The sequence below is a fragment of the Eublepharis macularius genome, chromosome 4, assembly GCF_028583425.1.
Source record: "Eublepharis macularius isolate TG4126 chromosome 4, MPM_Emac_v1.0, whole genome shotgun sequence".
In the NCBI taxonomy this organism is placed as follows: domain Eukaryota; kingdom Metazoa; phylum Chordata; class Lepidosauria; order Squamata; family Eublepharidae; genus Eublepharis; species Eublepharis macularius.
The window spans coordinates 81,233,192-81,252,839 of record NC_072793.1 but is presented as its reverse complement, the minus strand read 5'-3'; the positions used below and the strand labels follow the sequence as shown (position 1 = coordinate 81,252,839).

At 43.5% G+C, this 19,648-nt stretch overlaps 1 protein-coding gene across 1 annotated transcript in view; it reads left to right on the top strand.

Moving 5' to 3' along the window:
- The window catches only part of PDGFRB (platelet derived growth factor receptor beta), a 111,415-nt gene that overhangs the window by 66,896 nt on the left and 24,871 nt on the right, over positions 1–19,648 (top strand). Inside the window, exons 5-14 of the mRNA XM_054976215.1 lie at positions 360–502; positions 2,785–2,959; positions 3,509–3,701; positions 5,400–5,515; positions 10,065–10,191; positions 13,890–14,095; positions 15,558–15,652; positions 17,160–17,292; positions 18,029–18,133; positions 18,676–18,786. Of these exons, the coding sequence (XP_054832190.1) occupies positions 360–502; positions 2,785–2,959; positions 3,509–3,701; positions 5,400–5,515; positions 10,065–10,191; positions 13,890–14,095; positions 15,558–15,652; positions 17,160–17,292; positions 18,029–18,133; positions 18,676–18,786 (1,404 nt within the window). The remainder of the gene's footprint in view (positions 1–359; positions 503–2,784; positions 2,960–3,508; positions 3,702–5,399; positions 5,516–10,064; positions 10,192–13,889; positions 14,096–15,557; positions 15,653–17,159; positions 17,293–18,028; positions 18,134–18,675; positions 18,787–19,648) is intronic.

Sequence of the window (19,648 nt, the reverse complement as noted above, 5' to 3'; positions counted from 1 at the left end):
TTCAAAGCCAGCAAATAAATATGTGTGTGTGTGTGTGTATACACACACACACACACATTGTGACATAAACAGAAGAAGGGAAAATAGTCATCATAACCTTAGGACTGAGTCTAGTCTCCAACAACTCATACCAGGTCTCAGGCCTGAAAAAATAGCTCAAATCCTGATGGGCTGAAAATTGAACTGTTTGTAGAGTGGAAAATCAGACAACTCTCTCACAATGAAGCCAGAAAACAGGTGTTTTGTGTATTGAACTTGGTGTACCACCTGGACTGATTTTTAGTCATGTGGATCTCTCTTCCTTTAACTACTCTAGCTTGGATCCCTTCCATGTTAACTTGAGTTTTTCTCCTTTTCAGTGCCTTCCTCTCCAACTTCTGTGATCAATGTTTCTATCAGTGCTGTACAGACTCTTGTGAAGCGGAGTGAAAATATCACCGTAATGTGTGCAGTGAAAAACATTGAATTGATAGATTACACTTGGAAATATCCTGGCCAGATGGTAAGCAAATGTGTGGTTTAGAGCTTGTTTGTAGGTTTTTGTAATTATACTCTCATTATCTTGACACAGCAAATATGATGAACTATGAAGCACTCCTCTCAGTACATGAGGGGCAGTTGGTTACTATCTCTGTTGCAACTATCTGAGAGCAATGACTGGGCCATAGAGGAAAAGTAGACACATTCTCAGACAGACAACGCAATATGAATAGCTGTATGTGCTGGTTGTTCCTATGGTTTTTTAGTGACCATGTTCAGGTACCAAGTGCCATTCTTTAATATTTTTATTTGTCTCCACATCCAAAAAGAAAGATTCCTGGCATCTTATATGGGTTGAACTAGGGCTTATTAAACTTTTTAACAGCTAAATTGCAACTAAATAACTCATTCCCATTTTTTAATGTGGGATCCTTAAGAGACTACTCAGAGTGTTTAGCAGCATTTAGGTAATCCTACCTGGCTCTGAGCTTGGAGCAGTAACTTGGCTTCTCCACACATCACAGCCAGCACACCAAAATGTGGTGAGAGATGCTCATCCCATACCACTCAACATGCAGGTTCAGGCCAAGAGAGTTCCTACCCAAGGTTTCAGTCAAGCCTCAATGTCTGGTTTGGTTTCCTCTCCCCATCCATAGAAAGCTCAGGTTGAATCAGTGAACCAGCACTAATCCTGCCAACCCCTAGTTGGATCTTAACCAGTCTCCCTCTGGAACAGATTTAATTCGCCTACATTTGCAGTGTAAAGTAACTGAACTAAGATTCTTCTCCTGGCCAAATCTGAGAAAGACTTCAGCAACTATCTAATGTAAGTGACTATCTAAGTGACTATCTAATTCCACACTGCCTTGTGATAGGCCATACAGGAAAACTTTGTCAGAAAAGGGCTGGCCAGAATGTACAAGAAGGATGTACCTAGCTACCTCCTTTCATAAAAGAGATAGAGCAAAATAATGCTTCTCTTCCAAAAGGCAGGAGCCACTCTAAGCATCCTTCACACTCAGCAATTTGAGTACCATTTGTTTTGTGTCATTCATATATCTCTATAGTAGGCATTCATGGTCTGTCTGTCTAAGAGATAATATATAGTCTCTCAGATTATCAAAATCCTGAAGGATTACTCTGGGAAACTTTTGTGCACCTATAATCCTCTAAAGCACCCACAACTGGCTATTTGGAAGCAAGATATTGGACTATATAGACTGTTAGCTTCACTTAGTAAGATTGATTGTATATCCCTATAGCAGAGGTTCCCCTTTATTACTGATGACTCTGGAAGGGCAAGATTTCATCCAGAATTCCACAGGCATACAAGTTGACCTAATATCTTTATTTAAGGAAGAACAAAGCAACAGTTTGGTGTAGTGGTTAAGAACAGTTTTGTGTAGTGGTGAGAGCCAGTTTGGTGTAGAGGTAAAGAGCGCAGGACTCTAATCTGGAAAGCCGGGTTTGATTCCCCACTCCTCCACTTGAAGCCAGCTGGGTGACCTTGGGCTAGTCATGGCTCTCTGGAGCTCTCTCAGCCTCACCCACCTCACAGGGTGTTTTGTTGTGGGGATAATAATGGCATACTTTGTAAACTGCTCTGAGTGGGCATTAAGTTGTCAAGGGTGATATATAAATCATATTATTATTATTATTATTATTATTATTATTATTATTAATGAGACTGTATCTCTCAACACCTGGTACAAGATAGGATGAAAATTAATCAACCCATGAAGCCCCAAATCCCTCAGTAACTATAGACTCAAAATGGGGGTGGGGGGTGTCTTTCCCTTTCAGCATTAACTGAAAAGGTTTGACTTTGTGATTCTTATCCTTCTGCAACCCACTTTTGAATCTGAAAACATTGCATTGGAATGGTGGAAATGTTTAGTCAGTTCTGAGAACTCTGTGTTATTAGCAAATGTATGGCAAGAGAAAGAGAAAGCATCCTATTGTTGGACAAGAAGAAGCGGGGGGGGTCGGGGGGGGGGATAGAACACTGCCGGAGAGCTTTCTTTTGATGACTTTCCTCTATCAGATATTCTCTTTTGTTAGAAAACAAATACATCCAAATAATGGCAAAGAGAAACCAGTAATGTATGAATAGTAGACAAGTAAAATATACTTCACTGAATTATTCCTATAAGTATTTTAATGCAATTTGTCTTTAAATATTTAAATACAGATATTGGCTGCAAACATACAGATGAGTTTAACATTCTGTTAATGTGCTTGAAAAATATCTGCTCTGTGCAATACTACTTACACTTGGTATATTCTCCTCACTTCCCTTTGCAGGCAGGCAAGCAGGTACAACCTGTGACAGACATTTTGCCAGGGATCAGCCATTATACTAGTTCCATCCTAACAATCCACAATGCGGAGTTAGAAGATGAAGGGTTGTATATCTGTGAAGCCACTGATACCTACCATGATCAAAAAGAGAAAAAAGAAATCTTTATCCGAGTGATTGGTACGTTTGTCAAAAACTTCAGTTTGACCCTTGAGATACTTAAACCCCAAGGCTTCTTAAAATATAAAGCGACACTTGTGCTTCATACTTTTCAGGGTATTGAATCCAACAGGTCTAGCTGTTCCGGGGGTGGTTTTTTGTTTTTTTGTTTTTGTTTTAATGTTAGTTGATTGGTAGCCTGCTGTTGTAAGCCTAATTTTGAGCATCTCTTATTTTACATGTACCATCACTATGTAAAGTGTCTCATGGCAGTCTCAAAAGGACATTTCTTAGGGGTGGGAGTATTATCTTAAAATTCAGAAATCCAAATCACAGGTCTCCTAAATTGGAATATTCATGTTGACATTAATGTTTTTCTTGACAGAAATAGGTTCATACTTCATCATATTATTAAGAAGGATAATTGCAGAATCAGATCCCCATTCTACTCTTCTTCTGTGTCTCCCATCAGCATCCATACATTCAAACACTTCCCTGCCCTCCCAACAGGTGAAGCCAAAGGGAACTTTGCTTCTGCGTAACTATTCTGTTCCATTCTGTTTTATACAGAGCGTGGATTTGTGAGCTTCCACAATATTCTGAATGACACTGTTTATGCCGAACTGCATAAAAGTTGCACTTTCCATGTGCAGATTGAAGCCTATCCAGTCCCAACTGTCATATGGCTCCAGAATAATCAGCCCCTGATTTTAGAGGGCAACAGGGGATTTGCCATAAGCACTAGGAATGTGTCAGAAACTAGGTAAGCTACCTATCATCAAGGATGCTCTAATGTAGCAATTTTAAATCAACCTCTGAATTCTCTGCCATCCAGATATTTGTGTTTTCTACCTGTGGTTTCAGGATTTGGCAATTTGCCATTTTAATTTGCATATATTTAAACAGGTTGGTACTCAGCAGGTCTGAGTGCTGACTAACACCTATTCTGGGGGTGCTCCCAAGTTCTGAGGGGGGGATTGATGAAAATCACTACAGCCTTATGTATGAGTACAAAAAAGCACTGTTATTTAAATAAACACGCACATGCAAATACATAATGGTTGTGGTATTGTTTTGATTTGTTTCCACTTGGAGCAAAGGAAAGAGGCAACCCTAGTTTGTTGGACACTAGAGAACTGTTCACAAGAAAGGCCTTTTACTGGTCCACTTAAAAACACCATTGCAGTTTCTGCCAAGAGGGCTGAAATAGTAGCACCATTACTTGGAACATACAGCAAGCAAAATCCTGAGTCTCTCAAAATAAATTTAGTGCTTGGTGACAGGAAAAAAAATGAGAAAGTGGAATGTAGAATGCAAAGTTGTCTATTAAGTCCCAGGCTTCACATCTAGGCATGTTTTGCTAAAAAGCTCAGCTGGGATATATGAAGTTTAGCTGGGCATATATAATACAGATTCCAAGTTTTAATATTAAAAGTTGAAATCACAGGGTCAGTACTTCAGTCAGAGGCCATCTCAATCATCAGTTCGATGGAATGGCTTCAGACTCCTCAGAGATCCCAAACAGCTGGGCATAATAAATACAAAAATGAAACCCCACTGACAGTATGGAATACAGCATTCACCCCAAACCAACAATTCATCTGTGTTGGGAAGCACTAGCATGCTCCAGTGCATGGATCTGCTTGCTATATCGGATCCCAAATGCACAAATGTGTCTGAAGCTAAACATGTGGATCCTTTGGTTGTATTGGGTCTGCATATGCAGCTCTATGAGATGATTGGCACAACCAGCTTTGGATACACTACCAGTTTGAGAGTGAATCTATCTCCTCCCTCTCTCTCTTAGGGCCTAACTATATGTTTCATTGTCCTCATGTTCCTCCTATCCCCCCATATAATGTTAGTTAGGTCTTATTTTATCAGTGTCAGAACTGACTTTGGCAGACACCTGTTCTGTTGCATGACATGTGGATAATTGAATTGTAGACAGTGTATTCATGTGTGTTCATGTAGACATGTGTAGAAGGTTCCAGCAAATTATGAGTAGTGAGTATGATATATGCAGTGTTTCTAAAATAATGTGCATTTCCTTGTATTGGGGTTATGGTGTAAAGTGGGGACAATTAATATTTTCCTCCATGATGTTTTCTCAATAGAAATCAACACACAGGACCTTCAGGGTACTATTGGCCCTGATAAGGAAAAGACTGGCACCCATTGTATCTATCTTTTTCACTATTGGTCTAATGGCAGTTAGTAGGCTAATTTCTATTGATAGTGCAGTGAAAGGGGTTAAACAAAACCCCACACTAACAGCCCAATCAAAGTATGCCTGTTGTGGCTGCTTTAAAAAAATTAAACAGGAAATTTGATCCGCATTTCCCACATAACATGTAGCTCAGCCCTGAATCTCCCCTTGAATGTAGCTGTTTTTGTACTTCTACCAGAACTAGCCCATTTGTCCAGCATCTTGATAATTGTGAGTTTCTCTGTTGCACAGGTATCAAACTACCCTATCCCTCATAAGAGTAAAACAGAGTGAAGGAGGTTTATACACTGTCCGAGCATTCAATGAAGACGACTCGCAGGAAATGTCCTTCTATTTACAGATTAATGGTGAGCAGCACACCTGTCAGTTTGTGTTTTTGCAAAAAGAAAAAAGGAGAACAGCTTATCAGTACTTAGCCTTGTGTAGCATTAGCAGTATATATGCCTAACATTTGTGCTGCTGAGCTATTTGCAAGTATGCTACTACATGCAAATAGACCAGAACATGGGCTAAGTGTAATTAACCTTGACCTGTCATATATAGAATGTCTGTATGAAGAAGCACTTTAACTTTACCTGTGATCTTCCTTTATTTGCTTCTGACATGCTTGTGCGCAGCAGGCATTCTGAAGGTGAGTTTTGCTTTTTAGTAGTTACTTCAACATTTCCTTTTATAAGACTCAAATCTTCATGTCCTGCTTCCCATCTCCATGTTCTTCCCTGCTGAGGGGTTTGAGGAGTGTTCCTTGTAAATGTGCTGTTGTGGCTTCCATTATTGCTCCTTTTCTTTCTTCCTGACAAACCATGCATTCACTTGGCAGGGGCATTTTTTTTAGCAGGATTTGATATTTCTGTTGGGGAGTCCTTGGGTCCCACATGTACGTTTCCTTCTAAGGAAGAGTCTTTGTGAGGTCTTTGTGTTAGTCAAGATTGTGCTTGGTCTATATGCTGAGCAAAGTGGTGTCATTGGTTTGTTCTTTTGTCTCCCTGCATTGTTAGGTTCTGTGCATGGCTAATGGGGAGCCATCATTAGTATGCAACATTGTGAGTGTCTTGTTGACTTAGATGCTTTGGGAGTTACTGCCAGTACTGATACATTATCTCTTCTTTTAAGCGGTATCACTTTTCTTTCTACTTAGCTGCTGGGAAAGCGTACAAACCTATTTTACATGAATGTGATGTTGATGTAAGCCGGCACAGTAGGACCACAGGATTTCCCTTCCTGTTTGCCTTTTCTGTACTGTCTCATTGCTAGTGACTGTTGTTGGAAGAGGAGGATTCAACACTATCCCTTTCCTCAAGTTTCAGAGGGGGACAAACCAAAGAATTAGAAAGACAGAAAGGTCAGGGCTCTGTTTACTGTTTACTGCTCTGACTATCCTTTGATATGTAGATTGCTATTCTCAGGATTTCCTCCTCTCACTTCTCTTCCTGGCATTGTTCCAGGCAACATCTCTCTCCTTCTCCTCCCTCCATCTTGGAAGCATGGATGCAGGACTTGTCCTACCATTCATGCCCATCCTTTGACTAGATAGGTAGTTAGGATCTGACTCTCCTCGTTTCCTATCAGAGAATGGAGTTCCTACAATAAAGAACTATTATTTCTTTTCTAAATATAAAGCAAGAGTATTATTTATTATTTTCTCTCCTGCACGTAGACCAGCCAGCAGAACCAGCTCACAACTACCTATAATCATGCTTCCTATGCCAAATGAAAGACTCTGCTAACGGCCCAAACATGGAATCCTTTAATCAGGTTTCTGGGGCCTACATACGATTTATTTATCAACTGTCTCACTGCCTAACTCACAGGGATGTTGAAGCATTCCTTCTCGATGAAACAAAGCCCTGAAATGTGGTGTGTGAAATCCAATACTTCTGAAAATAGGATATCTGTATACTTGCAGGGAACCCACAGCCTCCTTCCAGTTCTGGGCATTGATCACAGCCACTCCAGCAACTAGGCAGGCAGGACGTGTTTGCTTTATTTGTGAGACTGAAAGCTCTCCCTTCCCCAAAGCCCAGGCTTTCCAATCTCAGGTTCATTTCTGGGATGTACCCATGCACAAGACATGAATTCTAGACTCAGATTAGTAAATTATAACTTTATTAAGTAAGCAGGGCCGGATCTAGGGTTGCCGGCACCCGGGGCAACCCTAGTTTGATCTCTCGCGCGCGTGCACTCCCGGTGTAGTGTGATGATGTCATTTTGGTGACGTCATCACGCAGGGTGCCGGAGACACCGTGCGGGACTGGGAAGCCACCCGCGCCATTTGCTTCTCCGCAGGCGAATGGTGTGGGGGGGCCTCGCAGCTCCCCGCGCTGCCTTTTGCCTGCCCTGCGGGACGGGGCAGCCAGCTTGCTGCGAGGCCCCCTGTGCTATTCACCTGCCCCGCAGGACAGGGGGCAGCTGGCTGCCCCCTCTCCTGCGGAGCAGGCGAATGGCATAGGCGGCTGCGCTGCCCTTTGCCTGCCCTGCAGGACAGGGGGTGCATGGCAAGCCGGCCGCCCTCTGTCCTGTGGAGCAAGTGAAAGGCAGCGCGGGGGGCTGCGAGGCTGCCCGTGCCATGTGCCTGCCCCGCAGGACAGGGGGCGGCCGGCTGCCCCCTCTCCTGTGGGGCAGGTGAATAGCATGTGCGGCCGCGCTGCCCTTTGCCTGCCCTGCAGGACAGGGGGTGCGCGGCAAGCTGGCCGCCCCCTGTCCCGCGGGGCAGGTGAAAGGCAGCGAGGGGGATGCGAGGCTGCCCATGCCATGTGCCTGCCCCACAGGACAGGGGGCGGCTGGCTGCCCCCTCTCCTGTGGGGCAGGCGAATAGCGTGGGCGGCCGCACTGCCCTTTGCCTGCCCTGCAGGACAGGGGGTGCGCGGCAAGCTGGCCGCCCCCTGTCCCGCGGGGCAGGTGAAAGGCAGCGAGGGGGATGCGAGGCTGCCCATGCTGCCGCCTGCATGCTCCAGCAGCTGGCAGCTGCTCCCGGCGCCCCCTCCCTGGCGGTGCCGGGGGCAGACTACCCCCTCTGCCCCCCCCTCAATCCGGCCCTGTAAGTAAGGAGTGTCTCTAAAAGCATGAAGAACTCTTGCTCAGGAACAGGTATTAAATCAAGAAATTCTTACTGTTGCTAAATATCTAAATATTCATATCTAAATATTCATATATAAAACATAAGAGCTAGCTACCTAAGCATCTCTAAGTGGTTTCCATTGTTGCATATCTCAGCCATTTGTCAGAAAGCAAGCTCTCTCTGATGCTTGGTCGGTTCAGTGTAAGGACTTGCCAAGATAATAAAATAGCATGCAGCTTCCAGCTTCTCTCTTGCATACTTGTATCATGATGAAGAACTAAGCGAGGGAACTGAGTGAGTTGAGAAGCCATCTTTTCAGGCCTCAGTAAAAAACCTGGCAACTCAAGAACCAATCATGGCTAAGCCGTTAATTGGCATTACAGTTGTGTGAAAAACTAGAAAGTCAAGCACAGAGCTCTCTGAAAGCTCTCTCTCCAAGGTCGAACCTCTGAGGAACTTAATGACTATTCCACAGGTGTTTCCAATCAGCTCTGGCAAACACATTTCTGTGCTAGGCCCCAAATATTACAATACTTACAACCTGAACCTACGTTCAACCATTTTCTTCCAAAGACCTAGTCTCAGGTTAACAACTTCCATACAACACCTATACTTCAGAATAAATTAATAGATATACTCCATATTTGTTAAGGTTTTCCATGTCCCTAGAAAACTGAAATTGCATGTGCTTGAAGCCCAGGTTACACTGATTACATGGAAAATGGGACATGGTTAAAACATAGTACATGTAGTTTTCCTCGTAACAGAAGGCAGCATTCCAGTATAGTGCATAGTGCAACTGCATACCATGTTTGCAGTACATGAAATGGAATGGGCTGTAGAAATTCTTTTGCTTCTTCATACTTGTATTTGGGGAAGAGGCAGCTTCTAAGGGCACTTCTAAGGAATCTACACTTGCAGAAAGCATTTACTAGAATGCGTTTAGACAAATACATTCATTAACAAATAATTGCAGCACTCATTGCTGTTACATTTTAAATCCTTTTGTAATAATTCCTGATACTGAATTTGCCTTTTTCATAGATGTGTTGCATTGAGCTATCATCCTCTGTGACCTACCAAAGTCTCTTTCCTGGAATTTTCCAGCAAATGTAGACCCCCATTAATATAAAACAATGGAAGATAACTTTTTTGTTGTCTGAGTGTATATTAATTAGCTTGATGTTCATTGGCCATTTTGTCACCTAGGTAATCAGTTCTGAAAGATATTTTTGGTGTTCTTCAGGCAAAACTAGACATTATCATGTACCTAAACCTGCATTTACTGAGAACGAGGTAATGCAGCAGCAGGGTGTATTCACAGAAGATATTTGATGGCAGGGAAGGATGTTTAACAATGCCCATGCATGCCAGTTATCTCCAGCAAATTCTCCTCATATGAGGCTGATCTTTTCACATCTGGGCTTTAAGTTTTGGTCAAAATATAAATTAAATAGTCAACTAGGGGGTATTTGCAAGGAGGAATTGGTGGATAGAAGAAGAGTTAGAGTAGCCCTGCTGCCCTCCCATCACATCTAGTCCACAAGTGCCCACCATGTCTACAGAAGCATTACTTGAGAAATGTTATGGGAGGAAATATCCTTTGTCCTTATAATGTCTTATTCTACTGATAGTCTGTTTGGGATTTTACCAGTCTGAATCATTCAGGAGCAACTACAAACATGACTAGTTCAGTTATGAATGCACTGAACAGACATGGTAAAAGATGGTATAAAATGTTGTAAATACATAAAAATGCACCAATTATGATTGCTGTGAAAACTGTTTATTTCCTGTGTTTTAAACAGTTACTTGTTAACCTATACCTTTTTGTCCAGTCTCAGCTAAGGTGATTCACTTAATAGAAAACATCAACTCTACCAGTGGGGAGCAAACAGTGACGTGCATCTCAGAAGGAATGCCCCTGCCAGAGGTTGTCTGGTACACCTGTAATAATGCCAAATGGTGAGGTGACAACTTTCATAGCCTATGTTCAGTGCCTTTGTGTGAAGAATTTGAGATAGATGGCATTAAAGACGGTATGGGATTCTCTACACCTAAACTGTATTAACTGTCATGTCATGACCTGTGCTCCCATGACGCAACATCAATTATCACATGATAACATGGTAGGGGGTTAACACTTGCCCCCTCATTCATTTCAAGATTGTTTTTTATCTTGTCAGTTCAGTAACATTTTTTAAAAGCCTTCACATGATGGGATTAGTTATTTTAACCCATCTTGATAGGAATCCTTCCTGCTTTTATCTCTCATGCTCAGTTAGCTGTAACTAGAGTTGTCCAGTTTGGGTTGAAAGTTCTGGAGAATTGGGGGTGGAACCAAGTGGGGACAGTGGAACTTGGGGAGAGGATGTGATGCCACAGAGTCCACCTCCAGAAGCTGCCAGTTTGTCCAGGGGAGCTGATCACTGCAGTCTGGAGATCAGCTTTAATTCCACATCTCCAGGCCCCATGTGGAGTTTGGCAACCCTAGCTGTGACATTCACAAATGCATTTATTTAGTTGTTTGTTTGTTTGTTTAAAGATTTATATCCCTATAGTGGAGAACCTCCCCATCCCGGTGTGGACTTTCTGCTGCCTCCACAGTGCATTGGGAGAGACGCATTGGGAGGGGATGTGCTGCAGTGGCCGTGGAGGCGGCGGGGAGTCTGCCCCCCCCCCCACGACCTTCCTGCCACTTCCACGGTGCATTGGGAGAGGATGTGCCGCACAGCCATTGAGGCAGCAGAGAGCCTTGCCCCCCACGCAGCCTTCCTGTCGCCTCCTCGGTGCATTAGGAGGGGACAGCTATGGAGGCAGCAGTGAGCCTCGCCCTCCCACCGCAGCCATGGTAGTGGGATGAGCCCGCTCCCAATGCAGCAGTAGCAGTGAGCCTTCCCTCCCCCCACCCCCCGCCATGGCAGCAGCAGTGGCATGCCTCAGCCTCCCCCACCACCACTGTGGCAGCAGTGGCAGCATCCTTCCTGCCACCTCCACAGAGGTTGTGGGACTGCACTGTGCTTTCCTCCAGCTCTGCGGTCCCTCAGAGGCCTACCACAGTCAGCACAGAAGCCCATCATAGACCTCCAAAGACCTCGCAGCAATCCGCTGGGCCACGCTGACAATTCACTTTTATCCTGGTGCAGGTACACCTGCAAGCCCTTCAGTGCGCCTGTGCCAGGACAAAAAGTGAGTCACCAGTACAGCTTGCCTTTTATGTCGTAAGAATCAGATTGCAATAGTCTCAAGAATGAACTTTTCAGTACAGAACTGTTCTAGAGCAGGTAGTTCTACAAGATACCATTGCACTATTTCTGTTGGATACTTAAAAATAAAGAATGACGCCTTTGGCCTTAAAAAGCAGCAATGGATGTGGGGACTGATCTATATTAGGGTTGTGCATTGAAGAACTCTTTACCCTATACTCCCCTACACTCTTTCCCCTCTTTCCCTCAAACTCAACGGTTGCCTAGTATGAAAAAAAGCTAGGTAGCCATTTTCAGTCAGAGAAATGGTATGGGGTGGAAGATTTTTTAAAAAAATCTTCCTCAAATACTGTGGAGCCCTACATTCCCACCCCCACAGCAGTTTTTTAGAAGCCAAATAAAATGCTGGAACTTCTAATTTTTTTTTTCGTTGCTGCTCACCCTAGAATCTCGAGGCAACTTACAACATTTAACAATAAGATAAGTTAAAATCAACATAAGAACAAGTAATAACAGTAAAATTGAATCAAGATCTTAAAATATATTAAAATATACCTTACTCCATACCATCGTCAGGACCAACCCAAACAATGACTGGTTAACCTCCAAAGGCCAGCTTTAACAATTCAGCCTTGCATGCCCTGCAGAAACGATGGGTAGTTTGGCCCTTACTTGATTTATTTTGGGAAGACTTCTTTTGTGGCATGTAGAATCATGGCTTTTGGTTCAAGAAATCATTAATGCATGAGCAGTTCACAAGAAACACATTTTGAACATGAATCAAAGGACAACCCCATGGGATATATTAATGAACACTAATAGTGTGATCCTAAGCAGAGTGACTCCAGTCAGGGCTGGATCTAGGGTTGCCGGCGCCCGGGGCAACCCTAGTTCGGTCTCTCTCGCGCGCACACTCCCGGCGCAGCATGATGATGTCATTTTGGTGACATCATCACGCGGGGCACCGGAGACACCATGCAGGGCTGGGAAGCCACCTGCGGCATTCACTTCTCCTCAGGCGAATGGTGTGGGGGGCCTCGCAGCTCCCCTCACTGCCTTTTGCCTGCCCCATGGGACGGGGTGGCCGGCTTGCTGTGCGCCCCCTGTCCTGCATGGCAGACAAAAGGCAGCGCGGGGGGCTGCGAGGCCCCCGACGCCATTCGCCTGCCCCGCATGACAGGGGACGGCTGGCTGCCCCCTCTCCTGCGGAGCAGGCGAATGGCGTAGGTGGCTGTGCTGCCCTTTGCCTGCTCTGCAGGACAGGGGGTGCGCGGCAAGCCGGCTGCCCCCTGTCCCGCGGAGCAGGCGAAAGGCAGCGCGGGGGGCTGCAAGGCTGCCCGTACCATGTGCCTGCCCCGCAGGACAGGGAGCGGCCAGCTGCCCCCTCTCCTGTGGGGCAGGCGAATAGCGTGGGCAGCCGCGCTGCCCTTTGCCTGCCCTGCAGGACAGGGGGTGCGCGGCAAGCTGGCCGCCCCCTGTCCCGCGGGGCAGGCGAAAGGCAGCGTGGGGGATGCGAGGCTGCCCATGCTGCCGCCTGCATGCTCCAGCAGCTGGCAGCTGCTCCTGGCGCCCCCTCCCTGGCAGACTACCCCCTCTGCCCCCCCTCGATCCAGCCCTGACTCCAGTCTAAGCCAATTGAAATCAATGGGCGTAGACAGGAGTAATTCTGTTTAGAATTGCATTGTTTATGTAGTACATAATATGTGGGGCTGCCCTTGAAAAGTGTTCAGAAACTTAAATTGGTGCAGAATGCTGCAGACAAGATGTTGGCTGCAGTGGCTTGCAGGGAACATACCACCCAAGTCTTGGCTCATCCACACTGGCTCCCATCTGTTTCCAGGCTGACCTTTAAAGCCTTACATGGTTTAGGACCAACATACCTTAAGGACCTCTTATTGCTTCATGAACCCACTCAACCACTTAAGTCGTCTTTGGAGGCCCTGCTTTGGGTGCCCCACCTTACTAGATAAGACAGGTGACAACTCAGGAGAGGGCCTCCCCCCCCCCCCCGGGAGATTTGTCTGTTTCCTCCTGTTGCCATTTTCAGCTAGTGGGTGAAGACTTTTTTGTTTTGCTTGGCATCCCCTCAGTGATCCTTCCTCTCTCCCCAATGTCTTTAACTATTGTTTTTATCTTTTGTATTTATTTCAAATTCTGGTTTTAAATGGTTTCAATTATGCATTTTGTTTTTAAAATAATATTTTAATTTGTATGTTTTCAATTTGTTTGCTGTCTTGGGGGCCCTGTGAAGGCAGAAAATGGGGTTGTTAATAAATAATAAATAAATTTCTGAACTTTTGTCATTGTTATTGTCTGTGACTGCCAATAAATTCATTCATTCATTCAATTTCTGAACTCACTGGAACTTATGTTTCTAGAGCACAAATGAATAAAACACCAGAACATAACATTTAAACCATCTCTTTGTTTTTCACTAACTTCTCCCTTCCACAAAAGGTGTAATGGGGAAGCAACCAAAATTTTGGGAAATGTCTCTGGAGAGATGGATTTGCAGACAAATTTCACATACCAAGATGACCTGAAGATTTACAGCGTGACAAGCAAGTTGCATCTCCACAGAGTAGATGAGCCAGTCTTTATAAGTTGTGTTGCTCAAAATGCCTTGGGCACACATGCTCAGAACATCACCCTGGTTCCACACAGTGAGTCTCACAGCACGTCTTTTAAATACGTATGTGTGTCTTCTAGATTCATTTGGAATTCTGGGAACAGTTTTGTGTCTGCAATATGTAAAGTGTATCTGATCTAATATTTCAACAATAAATGGGCAGATTTTAAATTAACTTACTAAAAAAAAGGTACTAAATACTTAATGCCATCAACACAGAAAACACAAACACAGAGCTCTAAAAATAGGTATCATTGAAGACGTGTAGAATTAACAGGCCCAATTTGTCTCAGTTAGCCAATAAGTATCAACCCTCAAACCTACCATATGTAGGGTTGTCAGGTCCCCTGACCCTCCTGGTGGGACTGGGGGACCAAGCACTTACATTTTCATTCTTCTCATGCGCACACAAAGCACATGTGCACTATCAGTGCAATGCGATGACATCACTTCTGGGAGTGACATCATCATGCTTGCTCCAGAAGAGCTCCCGGGCTTTGCACTGGGCTGATTTGGGCCCCCAAACAGGCTGAATCGGCCCAGCACAAAGCCAGGGAGTGCTCCCAGGGCCTGCACAATGGTGTCACTCCTGGAACCGACGTTGTTGACAGCGCCAGGAGCACTCCCTTGGAGGTCAGTTCCTGCACCACCACCCCTGCCAGCCAGGGGAGTCATGGAAGGGGGAAGAGGCTGGGAGCAGGGGATCCCCTTCCTCCACTGGGGGATTGGCAACCCTAGCTATACATTTTACCATCCCCACTCTTTCGTTATTTTCCTAGTGTCCCAAAACATGAAGAGGCTTGAAAAAAGCTGAGGGGACCAGATCATTTATTTCTTCTTTCCACTAGTAACTGAAGCCACACGAGGTTGCAAAGCAACCAGTAACATTTTACTACTGGGTTGTAAAGTGTTATTTCCTTGTTTCAGAGAGATACAGAGTGGTGTTCCTCTGGCTACAATAATTTATTAGGAAAGCCCAATATAAAGAGGAATGGGTGATGTTTTTTAAATAAATTGTTCAGGAGGGCATTCTTATAAAGTGTAGTTTTTTAGACTGTCTCATCATATTGTTTACTGTATGTTGTGTTTTCCAATTTTATTATCCAGTTTTATTGAATTCTTTGTTGTATATAAGATACTATTTTATTATCTTTTTAAAAAATGTAATCTGCCTTGAGTCTCAGTAAGAATGAGAAGTATAAATGAAGTAAGTAAATACATATTTTCTTGATATAAAGCCACTTTGAATTTCAGTGTCTTTAAAAAAACAACCTAAAAACAACCTTTAAAAAAAAAAGTTTTTAGTGATATTTAATATGTTGAATTGTTGTTATCCGCCCTGAGCCCACTGATGCGGGGAGGGCGGAATATAAATGTAATAAATTAAATTAAATTAAAATTAAAAACCAAATTGCTTATATAAATGTATTGTAAATGATCCCTTTCATATTCCAAAGCCAGTTGTCTAATGATTCTGCTTGTGCTTACTGTTTCAGATTTGCCCTTTAAAGTAATCATCATCTCGGTCATTTTGGGCTCGCTGGTGATCATGGTTCTTTTCCTCGTGATCCTCATCGTCTTGTGGAGAAAAGTAAGAACACGCTTGCATTCCTTCTTTGACTAAGCGAAAGATTTGTGGAGAACTGGCAGAGTTCTGTGTTCTATGCTCTTAAACCAGTGTAGAGTGTGAATCAAATCCAACAAAATGCTGGGGGATCAGAGAATTTATCTTCAAAACTTTTTTGCTTGTAAACAGTATCTGAGTGGGAGGGTTTCAGACTGGGGCACAGAAAGGGTTAATTATCCCCCTGTGTCATTTTCCTGAGCTGCTATTTGGTCTGTTCTGGACAGGTTGTCTACGTATTCCCTCAGCAACACATCCACAAAGTCCTTGGAAACTGCACTCAGAGGGGAAAGTTTTAAATCCTCTCCCATAATGTGGCTTCTACTGACAAATAAAAATGCTTGGGAAACCTGCAGTGCAGTCCTAATTACACCCATTGATTTCAGAAAGGTATAAATCTGTTCAGGATTGCACTACCACTCAGCATCTCACCCTGAGTGCATTTGGCAATCATTTGCATAAGCAACTGATGAAGCCTTAACTTTTGACCTACTCTGTGTTCAAGTGGCGGGCTCGCAGCTTCAAGAACACTGAGAGTTAGACCAAAGTTCACCTTAACATAGACTGTCAATATGCCAGTGATTAGACAGAAGTTTTTAAGTCTGGCATACAAATTGGGGTGATGTCCAGAAAACTGGGAGTTCAGCTACTCAAAGTTACTAGGAAAATAATCTTATAAAATAGGTTTCCCAGATTCTATAAAACCGTTTCACTACCATTCACAATTTGCCAACTTAAGGAAGAAAGCAGCCAGCAAAAAAGATTTCAGGAGAGGAAAAAAATGAAACTTTTCAAAACCTGAACCACTTCTTTTAAGATAGTATGAAAGTTAACATAATTACTGGTTTCAATTTGTTATTCCTATGTGGAGAAATATAGCATTCAAGCAACAGCTTACTCACATACGATTGATTTCAACAGAATTTAAGTATTCATAGTTGTATAGGTGGCTACTGCTATTTTTAAAAATCAGTCTTCACTTGATTATTCCTCTTAGGGAGACTGCAACCATTCCTTGATATAGGAAGAGGAAGAATATTGTTAAAGTTGCCAACATCAAGGTGGGGCCTGGAGATTTCCCAAAATTACAACTGCTCTCCAGACTATGCAGCTCAGTTCCACAGCTGCTCTGGCTGGTGGACTCTATGGCATTATACCCTGTTGAGGTCCTCCCTTCCCCAAACCCTCCTCTCTCCAGGATCCACCCTCAAATCTCCAGGTATTTCCCATGAAGGAGTTGGCAACTCTAATATATGTGAATATGAGATACTTTGGGCAAATTACATTCTGTGCAAATCTCCAAACCACTTTCCTATTCAACCTTGTTGAATAGACCTGAGTAGAATCCTGAGTAGACCTGCATAGGATGGCACTGTTAGAGACCTTCTTGCTAGCCATCCTGGATTTACTTTGTAGCAATGCTGCATCCTTCATGGCACAATCCTTCCTGAACACCTTTCTATTCCCTCACCAGAAGCCTCGCTATGAAATCCGCTGGAAGGTCATTGAGTCAGTCAGCTCCGACGGACACGAATATATCTATGTGGACCCAATGCAACTGCCTTATGACTCCAGCTGGGAGCTTCCCCGGGACAAGCTTGTTCTAGGTGAGAGAGACCAAGAGAAAGGTTTAAAGTATAAAGCAGCTCGTGCCACTCAGCATAAAAAGGACAGGTTTTCTCCACTACCTCTACAACCCAATGTATGTGAACCACTTTGAACACGGAAAGTGTTGTATATTATTACTTTCTGTACTGCATGGCCACATTCCTTGCTCTAGCAATGGCTGCATATTCCAGTGGTGCTCTAAAGTCTGTCTGTAAAAGACATGGCATTGAGGAACTGATGTTCCCAAGTGCACTGGGGCTTGATTCATCTCAGGAGCACAGTGTAGGAGGGGCTTCATCCCTTCCTCCTGCACTATTCTTCCAAGTTGAAATATCTATAACTTTTAATAATAAATATCTAGGCACTGCTGAACTGATACAACAATGCAAACTGTCTATGAATACCTGAGAATGAGTTGCTATGGAAATAGTAATTACCTCTCCATCTAGTGGTCAATGTATGCAACATTTTTTTGGATAAAAGAACCAAGGTTTATGTCATTTGCTGGAATTGCTGCCTTATCAGCTAGGCAGAAATCAGCTTTTTGCCAGACATAAGTCTCAACTTTAGTCATTTCCCAATGGAATACTTCATGCTGTCTAATCTTTCCAGTAAAGAGTTTAACATTTTCCATACAGTTGCCTTGTAAGGTCTTCCCATTTATGTTTTAAAAGTTCTGAAGTGAATAGTGATTTCTCATGTCTTGATGGGGGGAAATGAATCTCTCTGCTACAGGCCGCACGTTGGGCTCAGGGGCATTTGGACGAGTAGTAGAAGCTATCGCCCATGGTATGAGTCACACACAATCCACGCTGAGGGTTGCTGTGAAAATGCTCAAGTGTGAGTTGGAAATCTCTTTATCTCACAGTGCATGAACATTCAAGTGTTTTCTCAGTCATCCCACATACCCTGCCTTTCTAATTCTGTTTTTCTTTTACTGAATATATCTATATCCCTCACAGGATTAAGTATGCTAAGCAGAATGTTTGAACAAAGGAAAAATATAAGGTCACCACATACTCTTTTTTTAGCAGCATTCAGTTGCTCTTAAATCTGATGTTATCTAGTTATGTATGATTTCCTATACAAGACAGCTAGACACATTGCATTCCACAGTGTGGAATACTCCCACATGGAAAAGTTTTTAGGTGGTGGCTACTTGGGGTAGAATCCTGTGTGTGTGCTGTGGCTGGGAGGGTAACCTATGTTTACATAAGAATCAGAAACAGTTTCTTTCATCTGATATTCAATTAATTGTTTCCTTTTCTGAGGTTAATGTTTCCCTGAAAAAACATGGATCTGTCTAGCTTACTGCGTTTTCTTATACTTCAGAATGTTCTTGTGCTGTCTGTGCTTCATTATTTGATTCATCCATGTTACAGCTACTGCCAGAAGCAGTGAGAAGCAAGCACTGATGTCAGAACTAAAGATCATGAGTCATCTTGGGCCTCATCTGAACATTGTCAACTTGCTTGGAGCCTGCACCAAAGGAGGTACAAATTTCATCGTATTCTCTTTACCAGACTTTATTTTTGTGTTCTTTCCTGATTCCTTCTCTTGTTGCACATGAACATTTGTACCTTGTATGCAGTTCATTCTCACTGTGGCTGATAATGAACCTGCCTTTGGGGAGAAAGAAAGAAAGGCTTTCATACGTTATTGCTTCATAAGTTAATATGCCATTCCTGTTTTTTCATGTGGCTGTTTCCTAATGAGGAAGACAACCTGCCAACTCTCTAACACATCTTGCAGAAATGAGAAAACTATCATGCTGTGCCCACCAGTATACTCCCAATAGCCCATCACAATGACAGCTCTCTACCTCTGTCCATTGAGTATGGAACCATGTTACTTTACTGAGTTCATCATGTTTGAAACGATAGGTTCCTTTCCCAGACTTGCAGCACTGAAGTGGTATCTTGCTAGAGGACAGATTCAGAATTTTAAGAAGGGATGCTAATGTGGAAGCAACTTGGTTCCCTGGAGACAATGAATAGTCCATGCATACTTTATTCCTATTGTGGTTTTATGACTGCAAAAGTGATGACAAGCAAGGACTCACAGTGAGGAGAAATCACATTTCCCCACTGCTGGCTATGTTTCTGGCTACCAACCCCCCTGCTGAAGGTGAAATTATTCCCTCTTCTGTCAGTGCATCTCTGGTGACCAAAGATGCTGGAAGGATGCTATTGCCCCCTTACCCTTCCTCACTGCAGTCCACTGACCCAAGCAGCTATTACTTCATGTGAGTCCCGCAGCTCTGCAAAAAGGGGTTAGAAGGGATTGCTAGGAAAGATCCACAACCACCATCAACTATTTAATATTTTGGGATCTTCCCTCCTATAATTATTTTTT